Source organism: Neltuma alba, unplaced genomic scaffold (genome assembly GCF_004799145.2).
Source record: "Neltuma alba isolate B1F8T4 unplaced genomic scaffold, ASM479914v2 tig00002321_pilon, whole genome shotgun sequence".
Classification (NCBI taxonomy): Eukaryota; Viridiplantae; Streptophyta; class Magnoliopsida; order Fabales; family Fabaceae; genus Neltuma; species Neltuma alba.
The window spans coordinates 1-16,757 of record NW_021632820.1 but is presented as its reverse complement, the minus strand read 5'-3'; the positions used below and the strand labels follow the sequence as shown (position 1 = coordinate 16,757).

General features: G+C 33.3%; 2 protein-coding genes across 2 annotated transcripts; both read left to right on the top strand.

Moving 5' to 3' along the window:
* The first annotated feature begins 3,888 nt into the window (after nucleotides 1–3,888).
* Nucleotides 3,889–5,641, top strand: LOC114722063 (protein UPSTREAM OF FLC-like). The gene is made up of 5 exons (XM_028907993.1): nucleotides 3,889–4,084; nucleotides 4,197–4,266; nucleotides 4,370–4,482; nucleotides 4,587–5,301; nucleotides 5,399–5,641. Exons 1-5 carry the CDS (start codon nucleotides 3,889–3,891, stop codon nucleotides 5,499–5,501), a joined length of 1,197 nt encoding a protein of 398 aa, XP_028763826.1. The 3' UTR covers nucleotides 5,502–5,641.
* A 3,124-nt stretch (nucleotides 5,642–8,765) lies between these two features.
* On the top strand, nucleotides 8,766–14,138 carry LOC114722073 (early nodulin-70-like). Its single transcript, XM_028908002.1, has 12 exons — nucleotides 8,766–9,086; nucleotides 10,438–10,486; nucleotides 10,613–10,820; nucleotides 10,923–11,097; nucleotides 11,250–11,315; nucleotides 11,416–11,652; nucleotides 11,750–11,876; nucleotides 12,540–12,826; nucleotides 13,328–13,521; nucleotides 13,632–13,717; nucleotides 13,833–13,909; nucleotides 13,998–14,138. Exons 1-12 carry the CDS (start codon nucleotides 8,766–8,768, stop codon nucleotides 14,136–14,138), a joined length of 1,968 nt encoding a protein of 655 aa, XP_028763835.1.
* The last annotated feature ends 2,619 nt before the right edge of the window (nucleotides 14,139–16,757 follow it).

Below are 16,757 nucleotides of genomic sequence, written 5' to 3'. Positions count from 1 at the left end.
CAAAATGTTTTAGCGTATTAGATGTACTCGAGAAAATACTTTTGTTAATAATACGAGGCAACAAAAGTTGGAGGAGGCAAGAGAAGATGAGGGGAAAACAGAGGTGGGTGAAAAGTCAACGTTGATGTCAAAAAAAAGCTGTGAGAAAAGACGGCAGGCAGGGCCTTGTGGCCCCCCTATGATTGGGCCCACCCTCCCACGTGTTGCGTCTTCATTACAGTCTGTGACTACATTAATTACACTTTTTGCGGTTTTTATCCTGCCCTCAATTCCAGCTATTATTAGTTTATTACTATTACCTATTTAGCCTTTCTTCTTTTGAGATAAGTATACTTTTTCTTGACCTGATTTGAAATAAATATACTGACATAATAAATAGTGTTGTTTGTGTGCAAAGCATTGTATGAGTATGAAAATATTCATTTTTTTAATCACACGTCATCAATAATATAACTATTTTCATTTTTCAAAGTAAATATTGTATCAAACAAAAAATATATATTTTGGGTGATAATTTTGTATTTTAACTAAAAATTAAATACATTGTTTTATGTGCTTAATGAAATTAAAAAAATAATACTAGTTATGATTTACAAATAATAGTATTTACAAAGCATGCTGAAATTTTAAAATATAAAAAGATTTATTAAAGAATTAAAATTCAGAACATACTTTCTGGGCATTCAATTGCAGCTGTTTAAATTTGGTAAATTAATATTTTTCAATAAACGAAACTAATAATATTAAGATTAACAGATTAAAAATATGAGTACTTTACAAATTAAACTGAAATTTGATATGAATTTAGAGGGACAATTCAATTTTAACCTAGATATAATTGGATACTGAAATAAGGGCGTGTGTGTGTGTGTTGATTGATAGATTGAGGAAGAAAAGGACGAAAGGTACAGCAGAGGAGGGTTGGGGATTGTAGCGGATGGGACAAGACATTCTTAAAATCCAACGCCCCATTAAATTCCACCCTTTCCCCTCCCTAGCGTTCCCCACTTTCTTTCGGCGTGGGTGTTTTTCTTTTACTTTTTTTTTTTTCGATTAACAAATTATTTATACTACCTCCGGTCCTAATTATAAGACCCAGTTGACTTATTTGAAGAGATTAAGAAAGTAAGTTAAGTTAGTTATTTGTAATAAATAAGTGTTGTTATTCCTAAAATATTCTTGCTAATTAAGTATATTAGCTAGAACTATCATTATTAAAAGGATTATCTTGGAAAAAAATACATAAATATAAGAGACAAAATGGATTGGGATCTTATAATTAGGACCAAACAAAAAGTCAAACGGGATCTTATAATAAGGACCGGAGGTAGTATATCACTCATTTTTTTCTTTATAATGAGAATTAAAATAAAGATAAAATTAGAAAGCGATCATTAAAATACTATAAATGACTTATATTTAGGATTGTAATTTTTTTTCCCTAAAAATGATTGACATTTAAGATTAGAGTAGTACAATTTAGGCTGTGTTTGGGAGACACCTCAAACCATGGTTTGGGGAATAAATCAACCAAACACCCACCCAAAAACCAAAACCATGGTTTTGGAAAAAGCAAAAAATTTTTGCTTTTGGAGAAAAAAGGGAGAGTGTGAGAGCCTATAGGATATGTATCTTATTATTTTTTTAATAAACATATTTAATCTTATATTTTATAAATATATATACATATTAATTATTTATTAATTATATTATCTTATGTATTATTAATTATGTTAATAAAAAATATATTACTCCTCCGGTCCTAATTATAAGACCCAATTGACTTATTTGAGGAGATTAAGGAAGTAAGTTAAGTTGGTTATTTATAATAAATAAGTGTTGTTATTCCTAAAATATCCTTGCTAATTAAGTATATTGGCTAAAACTATCATTATTAGAAGGATTATCTTGGAAAAAATGCATAAATATAAGAGAGAAAATGGATTGGGTCTTATAATTAGGACCAAATAAAAAGTCAAATTGGATCTTATAATAAGGACCGGAGGAGTATTAACAATTTTATTCCTTCAAATTAAAATATATCATAAAATCTATTTTTTTTGTAATTATCATATTAACTTATGTCTTTTTTTTAGTAATTTGTATATATAAAAAGTGCTTCTGATAACAACTATCCAAACACTCTCACTTCTCAAAATCACTTTTTCATAAAATCTATTCTTCTCAGAATCTATTCTTTAGAATCACTTTTCCAAACCACGATTTGGTTTCATCCAAATACACCCTTAAACGTATATCTCTATGTAAACATGTCAATGATGTGCTTGAACTGGAAGCTACATCCAAATGTGGTAGATTGTGTTATGGTTGACACAACTAGGCATTGACTTCCAATCTAAGAGCTTTAAACAAGTTAAGACAAAATTTTTTTATATATTTATTTTGTATTTCGTAAATTGTAATTAAAAAATTATTTATAAATCGGTCTAAATAAACCCTAACTTTAAATGTACTGCTAATCCACTTTTTTTTTGGGTGTTTGGCATCGTACCAATCCACCCATCCAAGCCTAGTTAAAATTGTCCGCCTTTGTCCTATTTTCAGGATTATTCCCACCCATTCAAGGTCCTCCAAACATCTCTCCTAGAACTGCTTTTGATCTCTAAAATCTTTTAATGAGCCTTCTCACCCACTGTCCCGTTGGGAATCGGGAAGATGAAGGGCAACAATAATGATATTCACAATTTTTTAACAAGGGTAAAAATAAAATGTTCAGGGGGACACGTTCAGTTACGAGGCAACAACAGGCACGAGAATGGGGAGGCGGATCGCTTTTGCGAAGAAAGCCTTATCCATGGGGCTCGCCGGTTGGGTCTTCAGATCATGTTTTCAGCAAAGGTAGCGAGAGCCTTCGTCCGTCCGTGACTGGGAAATATATGGCTCGTTTTGCATCTGCGCCTGGAAGGTTGCAAACTCACTTCTAAGCTCCAAACAGCTACAAATCATTTTGGTCCATTCTCTTTTCATTTCAATTTTGGTCATCATATCCTTTCATTCGCCTAACTGAGAATGCTTGGAAGCACTGAAAGTACTACCTTCGATCCTTAATATAATACTCTGTTTGACTTTTGTTTTGATTTTAAATATAAGACTCCAATCCACTTTGTCTTTCATATTCATACTTTTATTCCAAAGTAGCCTTTCTAACAATGATAGTTTTAGTCAATACACTTGATTAGCAAGGATATTTTAGGAAAGACAACACCTATTTAGGACAAATAACTAACTCAACTTACTTTTTTAATCTCCTCAAATTAGTTAATTGGCTCTTATAATTAGAACTAGAGGTAGTACATTTTTTTTAAAAAAATATATTGAAGTGTTCCCATTGTATAATTTGGACGTTGTATGTGTAAAGTCAAAAAGGGGCGATTAAAACCAAAGTAACGTCCCCGCGAACGAGGAATCATGGATCCTTTTCATTGGATTGAGTAATCATAATCCTTGTTTGACTCAAATCGCGGTCAGAAGGAAACGAAACAAAGCTCAAAGTCAAATCAACAACAGCTCTCCCTCTAGACTCTAAACAAAAACCATGGCTCTTATTCCAACCTTCATTTCTTTTCTCCTTTCCACATACTTCGCTTTCAACCCACACCCTTCCCACCTTTTGTTTCTGTCATGAAAGGCCCCTTCCAAAAGAATCTTTTTGCTGCTTTGACAAGTACCATCCTGTTTCTCTCTGCCCCCTTTTTCCTCCCCATCTGCCTTTTTTTTCTGCCCATTGATATAATAAAGCGACATTACACAACAAGAGACGACCCATGCCTCTCATTTTCTCTTCATTCCCTTTCATCTGTATCGGTCTGTGGGGTTCGCTTCATCATCACTTGTATCTGCAAGTCTGAGTGAGAGATCTTTTGAAACATGGACGTTGCTGGTTCAAGAAGATCGAGCAGAAACACGAGCCCAGATCGCGTCAAAATTTGCAGGCTCCATCACAATAATGTCAAACCCCTTAAAAAAGTTCAAGTTGTTTACTATCTCTCCCGAAGTGGCCTCTTGGAACATCCTCATTACCTGGAACTCACTCTCTCCGCCAATGAGCCTCTTCGACTGAAGGGTAACTTTTACTTTCCAACACCAAGCTTTCACTTCTTTTCTTTTCTTCTTTTTTGAGCAAGTCATTCAGTTCTCTGATTCTGAAATTCATCGATCAAATAATGTCATTAAAGATGTGTTGGATCGGCTCGTTGCCGTGAGAGGGAGTGGCATGCCGACACTGTACTCTTGGTCCTGCAAAAGGTGTGTCTGTATGTATGTGTGTGTCTTGGTTTTCCCTTTCTCTCTCTTTTGTTCTGCACTTTTCCTTTTCACTTGAGTGAAAAGATTTGTTTTCTGATTTCAGGAGCTATAAGAGAGGATATGTGTGGTACGATTTGGCAGCCAATGACATAATATATCCTTCAGAAGGAGCAGAATATGTACTCAAAGGATCTGAGATTGTGGAGGATTGTTCTGGTTTGTTTCTTCTATGCGACATCCCATTCCCAAATACCCAACTACGCCCACCAACCACATTATACCAGTCATTGTAATTAATCAATTATAGTTGTGTTTTGCAGAAAGAGTTCAACAGACTCGAGTGAGTAAGCGATCCCAAGTAATTTATCAAGATCCAGTAGCTTTTAACAGCAGTCGAAGATCGTTCCATTCTAGTCTACCCAGGGAGGGGGAAGATTTCCAAGAATACGAAGAACATGAAGAAGAGTACTATGAAGATGGAGAGAAAACAAGCAACACAAGCTCCACCACCACGCCCCATTCTCGCTGCTCTAGAGGTGTGTCCACCGGTGAACTCGAAGAAGATCGGGAACCTAAGCCTCACCCCCAGATGAAAACAGTCAAGGTAACTGTAAACCACGCGCCGCCGCCTTCCCTCACACCGGCCGACAAGTTACAACGGAGCGAGCAAATAAAGGAAGCAAACGGCACTTCTATAAGGTTTGAAGATGGGTTAGAACCGAGTCGCAGCTCGATTCTACTTCAGCTGATAGCTTGCGGCAGCTCGGCCGTGTCGAAGGCTAAAAACTCGCCGTGCATGAGCAATGGGGTGAAGAAAAGGGAAAGCAGCAGCGGCAGTGAGATTAGCGTGAAGAGAGAGGCTGTGAAGGTGTCTGAGGAGGAGATGATAAAGTGCATGTCGGAGAATCCGAGGTTCGGGAATTTGCAGTCGGAGGAGAAGGAATACTTCAGCGGCAGCCTGGTTGAGTCAAGGAAGGAGAACCGGGTTCACTCGGAGGCCGTGTTCAAGAAGTCCAACTCGTATAACGAGGAAAGGTAAGGATTTTAAGTTTTCAATATTACTAGCAGGGAATTTGTGTTTCTGGGATAGATCATTAAATGGAGGATTGATATTTGATAATATCGCTTGCAGGAGCAGCAAGGCAGGGATCGCCGAGGAAGAGGAAGAGAAGGAGAAGGAAGGAACCAAAGGCAAATGCATCCTTCTTACTAATAAGAAATGTAGCAGAAAATGAATATCTACATATATGGATATGGTGTGATGTCTAATTATTAAACTAGTTATATTGATGATAGCCCACTCTTTTGTTAGTACTAGGAGAATGCACCTTCATGGTACTGAGTTGCATTATCATTAATAATTGTCTCTGTTTAATTGCTCTGGGGTACTAAGATATTTAACATAAACAGATCTCAAAACGGAATACTCCTCTTCTAATATGTAAGATGATTTTAACTAGGTTGATGCAATAAAATTGTTTTTTGTTTATTTTTATTCTGCGTAAATATTATTATTTAATATTTTCATATTAAATTGGAATGTGATTGGAAAATATTTTTGAAATAACTAGTTAAATGCTACTCGGATCAATGAGATCAGGTAGAAAGCCAGCAGTGAGGCAAGGGAATGAAAAAGCCATTACAGAGAGAAAAGGGTGTTTTTGAAGATTAATGAGAGTCTGGAGTATTAATAAGAAAAAAATATTACCCATAGTTCCAACTTATTGAGCACAAATAGGTCTTTTGAATTTTTGTTATTGCCAAGGGGTCCCAACTCCCAACACACTTGATGTTTGACTGGCCATTGACAGGTCAACATTAAAAAATTTTTTATTTTAATTATTTTAAAATTCAGATATTAAAAATTCTAGAAGCAATTTTTCACGTAGTGGTGTTTCTAAACATATTCCCAAAAATTTGATAAAATGATATATAAATGGGACGGAAAAAAACCTCTTTGCCTTGTAAATGGGATAAGAGGAGTATATATCTTATATATTTATTGTTTGAACTAATATTTTTAACTACATAATTTTGATAGCTATTTCTTGTAATAAAAAATGAAGGAGTATATTTTAAATAAGCTGATTTCATTGTTATTCAACTCTGCGTGAAGATATTTCGGGCCGAGCTCCAGTGCAGAACCACTTTGTTGAAGTAAAGACTTGGACTGCAGCCCACAAAAGAACATATTCTAATTTATCAAAGCAATAGAGCTGAGTTGAGTAGAAATGACTAGTCCATGTAAATTAATGTTTGGGTCACCTTAAGTAGAACTGTCCCTAATAGAAGAAGAACATTTGCACTTAAAAACAAAAAAAAAACATTCAAAGGCATACCAAAATATATTTCACGCTTTTGAAGAAAAAATTCCACAAGTTCAGTTTGGGTTGGGGCTAATAAGTTATTTGTTTGGATTTCATTCCATTGAAAAACTGAAATTGTACGGGCGCCGGCTTAAATCCTCCAATTAATTCACAGCATATTTAAACAATCTGACACAATTAAACACGCCCTAGAAGGTGTCATATGCATATTGAAAAAAAAAAAAAGGTCAATATCAAAATACTAAAATGTTACGTCACCTGTTCTCCATATCTATTACTATTTTAATTAATTAATGAAGGTAAGATGGTACAAAAATAATTAAATCTTGGTACAAAAATAATTAAAGCTTCCTTAAAATGAAATAATAATTATTTTGAAACAGAAGGAATGCAAAATTTATTTGAAAAAACTAAGAAGCAAAATAAAATGAAGTCTAGATATCTTCAGTAATAAATAATTTACTGCGTTTAAGAAAAAATGATTTTTTTTTATATTATTATATTTTGTGTGTTCCTGCGTGTCTCCCAAAATATTAAATCAGAGATCAAAATTAATAAAACAAATGTACACCTTTTAGCCAAACGCCCTCATCTATAATATATCATTCTATTTTCACTTCATAGTTCATTCTTTTGGTTTTCCCTGTTGAATTTTGCAATTCGGCATCGTTTTAATTAGTCGAAAAAGTTTTAGTTAAAATACTTTGTTTTTTAGGCATAGAAAGGTGCATAGGGCTGCTTAATTAATTTAAGTATTTAACGAACCACCTCTTGTATTCTTCCGTGGTAATGAAGCGGTGATGATATAATGTAAATGCAGCTACTGCTCTCATAACTTAGTAATGATAACACCTTTTGTTTTCCTGAAATCTTAAGAAATATAAATTATAATGAATTTGTATATTGTAATTGGCCCGTCCTCGCCATATTAATTACATGTAGCTCAAAGAACATAATTCACTTGTCGGTAATGTAATTTGTTATAAATTTTATAATATTATTGCATCGATGATGTTTTGATATCTATATATGAATATTGAATTGAATATACTGATAGTGATACATAAAAATTTCAATAAAAAAATTACTATATTAAATCAAAGAATCTACGTCTTGATCCGCTTAACTAGCAAGGAAATTAAAGATGCCATATAGGTGATTTTTGGTTGGAATATAATGATGTCTTAAAGGGAAATTTTGTTCTTAAACTATTTTATTTTCTTAGTACGGGCGTTGGGTATCAAGCACTGCAATGTCGTTCTTGAATATTGAAAATTGTGCAATGTTTTTTTAACGAACATCTGTTACAAAAAAAGATCTCATAAAATTACAGATGAGCATACTACAAGAAAATTAATACCAATGAAATCTATAAAATGATGAATAAATGTCAAGAGGTTAATGTTATTTTTGATCCATATTAAAGACCAAACTTAATATACCCTTCGTGTGGAGATCATTAAGGCGTACCCACTTCTCTAAGTATTATATATCTCGCCTCTTCATATGATCTCATGAAAGGGACCAATCTTGCTTTCTCTACCATTTGGGTTATTTGGCATCGAAAAGAATTGCTTTACAATACCAAACCAAGTTCCTCATTAGTACATGCAAGTTACCCAAATATAAGGTCTTTTTGAACTGATATTAATTTAATTTGTTTCATTTTGTGGAGGGCCATTTTTCCCAAAAAATATTAATGGAACGAAAGAAAGCGTATGAATATGAAGGCAAAGCCGGAGAGGCCCAGGTAATAAGTCACATCACATCACATCCGCACCTACTGGCACTGCCTCTCTAACCTCTGAAACATCCCATTTCAGCACCGAAGCGCCATCTCCGGACTCCTTTGTTTAACAATCAAACCAAGCGCCTTTTCAATTACCTCAAACAAATATATATCAAGTAGGCTCCAACTTTTCTTAATATCATCAATCTTACCCCAGCGTTAGATTCACTCAGAAGGATTCCTTTCTTTGTCTTCAACTGTAATATGCATATATAAGTACATCTAACTGGTGGCAGGCACAGCATCATCAGTTAAAAACATACACGAAAAATGAAACAGTTCAAAACATTATTGATCAATCAGCCTCCCTTCCTCTTCTGCATTAGGAATAAGGGAGAGAATTAATTGATGCCGAATAGTAGAGGAATTGAAGGTTAGTGGAAATGGTGGCTGGTTCTGTGAAGGTTAGAGAATGGAGCTACAGTTTGGAAGAACTGGTGGCGATGGACAGGAATGGAGAGCACAAGAGAGAAGAGTGGGTGAAGAATCCTCCAGAGCCTCCAAGTCCATGGAAGCAATTATGGGACACAGCCAAGGACACTTATGTGCCTACTCGATACAATCACAAGTCTCTTTTCAAACGTATACTTTCTCTGGTTTACCACTTCTTTCCCATACTGCACTCTCTCAGACACTACAATGCCTCCAAGTTTAAGAACGACCTGTTGGCTGGTCTCACTCTTGCCAGCCTCACCATTCCCCAGGTACCGACCTCCCTATTCTCTTGCTCATTTCTTCTATATCTATATTTGTACATATTGTTAATGCAGATGATTTGAATCCATAACATTAAACTCTTGAGCTTTACGTCAAATATTTTTTTCTTTCTGGGATTGTATTTCTTCCATACGGGCTATGAATGAATATGAGAGATTCAGTTTGCATCTTTACAGTCATCATCAACTCTTGTTTTTAGTCTCTCTTTTCCAATATGCATTTTGGAAATACCATTTTATTTTATTTTTACTTAAGTAGGATAAAAAAGCTGTTACAAAAAACAAATAATAGAATGAAAAGTATCATTATTTTATTATTTATTGATGTGATTATTAATTTTTTCCCCAAGCAATTATTTTTCTTTCTCAAAATTTTACATGGTTTAGGAAAACTTGTTTCCAATACATATAAGCTCACAGGATTTGAGGCTAATATAATATCTAATTCTTGTCAAATGTTTCTCATTTTGTTTGAAATTTGAAAATACATTATTTAATCCATATCTTATATAAAATCTTTTTGTTTTACCAATTTTCTAATCAAATGTTTCTCATTTTGAATTTTTAGGGAATGCATTCTTTAATATTAGGGATTAAATTGAATTTTTTTCCAGATAACAAGAAATTGATAACAAAATTTTAAAACTATGAAAGTTAAAATTAAAATTTACAAAATTATTTACAGTTTAAAATTAAAATTTACATAATTATTTACAGTTTCTTGAGGGATTATTTTAAGAATTCAAATTTTCTATAAAATGACATAAGGAAATACTCCCCGGTCCTTAATGTAAAACCTAATTAACTAGTTTGAGTACGTTAATGATGTTAGTTAAATTTAGTTAATATGATATGTTTTTTCTAAACACTCTAAGCATCTTCCTCAATTCTTTTTCTCCCTTCCCTATTTGATTATTGTTAAGCAAATATCAATAGGGTTAATTTAAAATAAAAATTGATAAACATATGAAATAAGTCTTACATATAAAACTAATATCAACTCCTCATTAGCTGGGCTTTATATTAAGGATTGAAAGACTATTAACATTTGTCTAGATTATATTTTTAATCGTTCAAAATATTGAGATATATAATAATTAATTGTTTTTAATGTTTGTGCGATTAAGTGCATATTATTAATAGTGTTCAAATGTGATAAACGACCAAAACAATATTCAGTATTTAATAATTGTCCTGATAAAATAGATTGTATATAAAAAATTTGGAAAAAAAGAGCATATTATTCACAACTTGTGAATAGCTTAACTTGCTAAAAGTTTTATATTTTATATTAATTGATATGCAGATATTAATGATACTAATATTAATCAACATGCAGAGTATGGGATATGCAACTATGGCAGAGCTTAATCCTCAATATGGACTGTGTAAGTTGAAGGATTACCTTTTAAGTTCTTTAAGCCAGCGGCATTTTTATGCATTAAGCTTTAAAATTTCTCATTTCGCTTCTTTTTGTAAGGAACTATCTAACTGGTGCAGTATGATTATTTCAGATACAAGCATTGTCCCACCTATGTTATTTTCCGTACTCACAAGCTCAAGGGAAATAGTGATCGGGCCTGTATCCGTGGATTCAGTGCTTCTTTCCACAATGATTGGAAAATTGAAAGATCCTCGTCACGATTCTGCTGCTTACACAAAACTCGTTTTCACTGCAACTTTCTTTACGGGCATCTTCCAGGTTTCCTTTGGACTCTTCAGGTCACTTTTTGGCCCCCGATTAACCTTCTAAACCTGAAGTTGTTTGATTTCTATTGAGATCATTCAATTCGTTCATACGATCAGATAGTTCAAATTTTGCAGGTTAGGGTTTCTGGTGGATTATTTTTCCCATGCAGCGATTGTGGGGTTCTTGGCAGGAGCTGCTGTCATCATTGGTTTACAGCAAATGAAAGGACTACTTGGGATCAGGAATTATACAAACAAAACTGATATAATTTCTGTCACGAAAGTTATTTGGACATCGGTGTCTGACCAAGTAAGATTAGAGAGCTAAGGGCATGGTGTGTGTGTGTATATATATATAGAGTTCATTGTTCTAACAAGAAGAAATGCTTTTAATTTAATTTCATCAGCTGATCCTAGTGAATAATGGCTTTCTTTCACTTTCTTTTTTTTTTTCAGTCGAAGTGGAATCCTTCTAGTTTAATTCTTGGGCTCTCATTTCTGGCTTTCATTCTGATTATCAGATTTCTGGTGAGTAATAATGTTACTGCAAGCTGATGAATGTTTATGGGATGCACCCATTTTCTCTCTACATTATTGTCTCTAATATCATTTCCTATCTGCTTATTAGGGTAAAAGGCACAAGAAACTCTTCTGGCTGTCCACAATCGCTCCTCTACTCTCAGTTATTGTATCGTGTCTTATTGTATCAAGAATTAATGCTGATCATGAAGATAAATTTGAGGTCTTGGGGAAAATCGAAGGAAGTAGCTTGAACCCAAGTTCATTGTACCAGTTAAACTTTGATTCTAAGTTCATTGGGAATTTGGCCAAGATTGGGTTTATTATTGCCATAATTTCACTCACGGTGACGAGGCCCTCCACTTAATCTATTTCATTTCTGATAATTATATATCACCTTAATATGGTCTTTCTGATTTCCTGCGTGGTGCAATAAATTGAAGGAAGCTATTGCAGTTGGTCGATCTTTTGCCGCCTTGAGAGGATACAATCTTGATCCCAACAAAGAAATGGTATCATTAGGCCTAATAAACATTGTTGGATCTTTCACTTCATGCTATGTTGCCTCAGGTAAGCTTCTTTCATATGCATTAATATATTATTTGTGGTTTCTAATATAAGAGCTAGTTGGGAGTTGAGTTTGGTTCTAAATATAAAATCTTAGTCTATATTTTGTTCTCCCCACTTATCTTTTTTTGTCCAAACTATCCCTATTGATTTAACGTGTGGGAGTTTGCATCAAGGGATAGTTTCAATACAAATGGTTTAAAAAAGGTATTTTAGAAAACCAATACATATTTTGAATAAATAACTAATTTAACTAGTTTTGTTAATCTTCTTGAATTACTTAAGCAGATATTCTTCCGGTCTTTAATATATAACCTAATTGTTGAGTTAATTTTGGTTCTAAATATAATACCTATTTTTCATATTTATCAATTTTTCCTAAATTACCTCTATGGATACTCCCTCAATCATAATCAAATAGAAAAAGGGAGAGAGAATATTACGGAAAATGATTATGGTGTTTTAGGAAAAACATATCATATTTTTTATAATTAACTACCTTACCTAACTTCCTTAATCTAATCAAATTAGTTAAATAGGTCTTATATTAAGGACCGGAAGAGTATTATGTTGAGGACCGGAAATAGTACATTAAATTATGAACGTTATTAAAGAAGAATGTCAGATTGGTCAGTAATACTAATTATGCCTGAACTGTATGTGCAGGTTCATTTTCACGTACTGCTGTAAACTATAGTTGTGGCTCGGAAACAATGGTTTCGAACATAGTGATGGCTCTTACAGTGCTGTTTTCGCTGAGACATTTGAAAACGTGGTTGTCTTCCACTCCAACAGCAGTACTAGCTTCAATGATTCTTTCAGCTTTACCAGGAATTATTGACGTGAAGAAAGCTATACACATTTGGAAGGTTGATAAGATTGATTTCCTGGCTTGTGCTGCAGCCTTCTTCGGGATCTTGTTTTTTTCTGTGGAAATTGGTCTTTTAACTGCGGTAATTTTCTCTCTTGTTAATTACTCTGTATGGAAAATCTAATTTAATTTTTAGATTGTAAGAGGATAATGCTCTAGGATATAGAAAAGAGAAGAATGATTGCACTGCATACATGAACTCGAGCTAGCTTGGTATTTGAGATATTTGGTCTGAGACAAACAAATTAAAGTCTTGATATTTGGTCTCGAGCAGAGAAACATGAGCTGGCTTTTCTCCTTTAGACTCCACTGTAAGATTGGACCTACAAAACATGCTTTAGCCATTAGTTTGGGAGTTTTGGACTTTTACCTTTATACTCCATCCATTCGTATTTTCATTTGAGACCCTTTTCATCAACTAAGCATTAGTACTTTTAAGTGATTTAGTTCATATAAATCTTCAAGTCCAAATTTAGAGTTTTGCTTTATAGTTAAATCAATATGTCAACCTTAAAACACAATTTAACTTAAAAGGAAGAGGGCAAATAATATGTGGGCTGACTAAAATATATATCTGGTGCAGGTTATCATATCATTTGCAAAGATAATGCTGATATCAATTCAACCTGGGATAGCAATTGTTGGAAGACTTCCGGGCACAGATGAGTTCTGTGATGCTGAACAATATCCAATGGCTGTCAAAGTTCCTGGAGTGTTAATAGTTCGTGTCAAATCTGGTTGTCTGTGTTTTGCAAATTCAAATCTTGTCAAGGAAAAGTATATACCCCCTTTCTGCGCATACCTCTCCATAGTTTAGTGTTTAATTTCTTTAATTAGACACTTCCTGTGATTTTAAGACAACAACACTTTTGTCTGTCGTGTTAAAGAATTGTTAGATGGGTGTTTAATGACGAAGCTGTGGAAGATCCCAAAGCACAAAGCACTTTCAAATACGTTATTCTTGACATGTCAAGTAGGCACAATAGAAACATGTCCTACTAGCTCTCTACTTAGTTATTTTAGCTATTTACTCTCCAAACAAAACTGAATCCTTTTTTTTTTTTTTTAATTTCACATCACAATCATAGGTCTCATGAATATTGACACAGCGGGGATTGCTTCTTTGGAGGAGCTGCATATTAGTTTGGCTTCACATGGGCTTCTGGTAAGTCTCTTTTATTTCATTTTACTTTTGTTTTGGAATATTTGTTGATTACTACATATATTTATAATAATCTCTCTTCTTTTCTCAGTTGGCCATCGCCAACCCTAGGTGGCAAGTAATTCACAAGCTGAGAATAGCTGAGTTTGTCAACAAAATTGGAGAAAAAGTTTTTCTGTCTGTAGGAGAAGCGGTTGAGGCATGTCTTACAGCCAAAATGGCAGTCATGTAACCATAAATTAAATCTGTTTTCCTGAGAGTGTTTAGATCAATATAAAAAGATAAGAATCAATATTCTCATGAAATTTAATCACTTGCTTTAAAAAACAAAGTCTTCCAATTACAGTTTTGCTTCGAAAGGACTCAAAGTGCCTTCCTCCTCATATATATATATATATATATTAGAGTTCATTATGGGAATACATCAAGCTGTAATTAAAAACAATATGCATGTTCCAGTTACTGAGTTACGTTGTACTGGTAACTAATTCAACTGTCGTTTACTGCTAAATCCAGCATTCATCATCTCCAACATCCTTTAATGTAGTCTGTACCACTCACACTATGATGTCATTTCTTGCGTGCGTGTCCAATACTTTGGTATACAATTTGGACAGGATATGAGGTCTGTACAGTGGGATCTGGGAAATGCGTCAAGGTTCAATGAATGAGAAATGAATGGCGCTGCTGTTACGCGGTGCTATTACGCTCGTTTAGTGGACCAATAAATTAAAAAAAAAAGGTGCTTTTTTTTTCTTTTTATCTGGCTAAGTTCTCTAATGTGATTGCTCCTCGTTGGTAATGGGGTTGACTCGATCGATAAAGCTTTTATTACTTATGGTTCTTCTTTTATTAATATTGAAATTGAAATGGGATGCTGCATCTGTCACAAAAGAATTTGATACCTCTACCTCTCACTGTACTGTTCTCCAACTTTGCCTTCCTTAATTATAATTGCTCACTCTCAAGATTCCAATGTTATAGAGGTCAATCGCTGCAAAGAAGATTTGTTTTATCGAAATGAATATATCTATATGTGTGTGTGTGTACACACACATAGACAAATATTCTTGAGATATCAAATAAACACCCCCCTCCCGGTGAAAATCTCAATATCTACATAATAAAGAATGTTGGAGCTGGTAGAAGGTTAATGGACTAATTGTATCATACTTTTTTATGATCAGTCTGATCATCACTACCGTACATTTATGTTATTAATAAAAGAAAAGGAAAAAATTTACAAAAGGGAAAAAGAGGTTCCAAAACATGTACCAGCCCTGCAGGTTGAAACTTGAAAGAGCATATGGCAAAGAGTATATAAAGATTAATTAGTGGCCTTAAAAACAAAGTAATTTTAATATTTATTTGCATATTTTGATATGCTCCCGCTGACATCAACATTTGATAAGAATTTTGATTATTCCTAATTGTAATTTGCAACGATTCCACAAACCTATGTCACAAACTAGATTCAGTGCCCTTTTTGCTCCACACAAAACGAAAACTATAAAAAAAAAAGGTGGGGGACCTAATAACGATACAACTTGATCATTTTTTGAATATTATAATTGATAATTGATGGCTCCTTTGCTTAAATTTCGCCTCAGAAATCATTATATGCTGTGCCAATAGGTCATGATTGAGTGACACATAAAAGAGAACTAAATAAAATTCAAGAGGGTATTGAGGAAACAGGGTTTTTCACCAAGTAGTAGTAGACCTTCAATATGCAGAATTATTGGGAAAGCCTTTTGAAGTGCAAACATATGCTTCCCTCATTTTCTTAAAATAAAGATTAGTGCTCACTAATTATCTTTGAATATGATTCTTGGTGTGCCTAGCTATGACAAGTAATTGTCTTGTGTTTGATTGATGTGATCATTGCATAGTCAATATGATCTAATCAAATTTAATTTTAAAACCACAATTAACCCATAATTCTTTTAATTAATCCTTGTGAATCTATTACTTCTCGAAAGAATGGATATGCTTTCTATCTATCTTAGGTGTTCCTTTGTATGGGGAACGTGGACAAGGAATCCCATACTTTAAATATATTTCATATATCATTAAGGTCCTGTTTCTAGTTCTCAATATCAGAGAGTTACCTAATTAGTTTTGATAAATTAAGAAAATCAACTAGATTGGTTAGTTAATTATAACAAATATAGCATGATCTCCTTAAAATACTTTTGTATAACATTATATTATATATGAGTGTATAAATTAGGTAAATTAATTTAGAAAAAATGATAAATATAAGGGATAAAATAAATTAATATCTTATATTTATGACCAAATCCAACATTCAACTGGTGTTTATATTAAAACAGAGGTAATATTCTTTCTCAGAAATAAAAATGCTATACTTATAATATTTTTGGATTTATCCTAAAATATGATTACTAGACATATATCCTTTAGTATTTATCCTTCTATGTGGCTAAATTTAGGGCGGCTAAATGTAATGGATTTTTAGCAAGACACTTGGACATTTCATATTCTCCACTCTTTGATAAATCAAATACAAAATTAATGATGAAAATAAATTAGTATCCCTCTTTTAAAAATGATTAAAAAAATTAATTACTAAATATAAAAAGTATATAAAATTTAAAATAATTATAAGCACTAATTTGTTTGGAAATGACAAGGGCTAAAAGGAAGAAATCTAATTTCCTTCAAAATCACCCCCTCCCGGAAATATATAATATAAAAAACAATTTAAGTGCAATGTTATGTTTGTGTAGCTGGTAAAAAAGCATGTTATGTTTTCTGTATAGAGAAAATTGTGATTAAAATATAACATGTGCTTTTCCCCCAACAATCACAACTTAGTAACATGCAA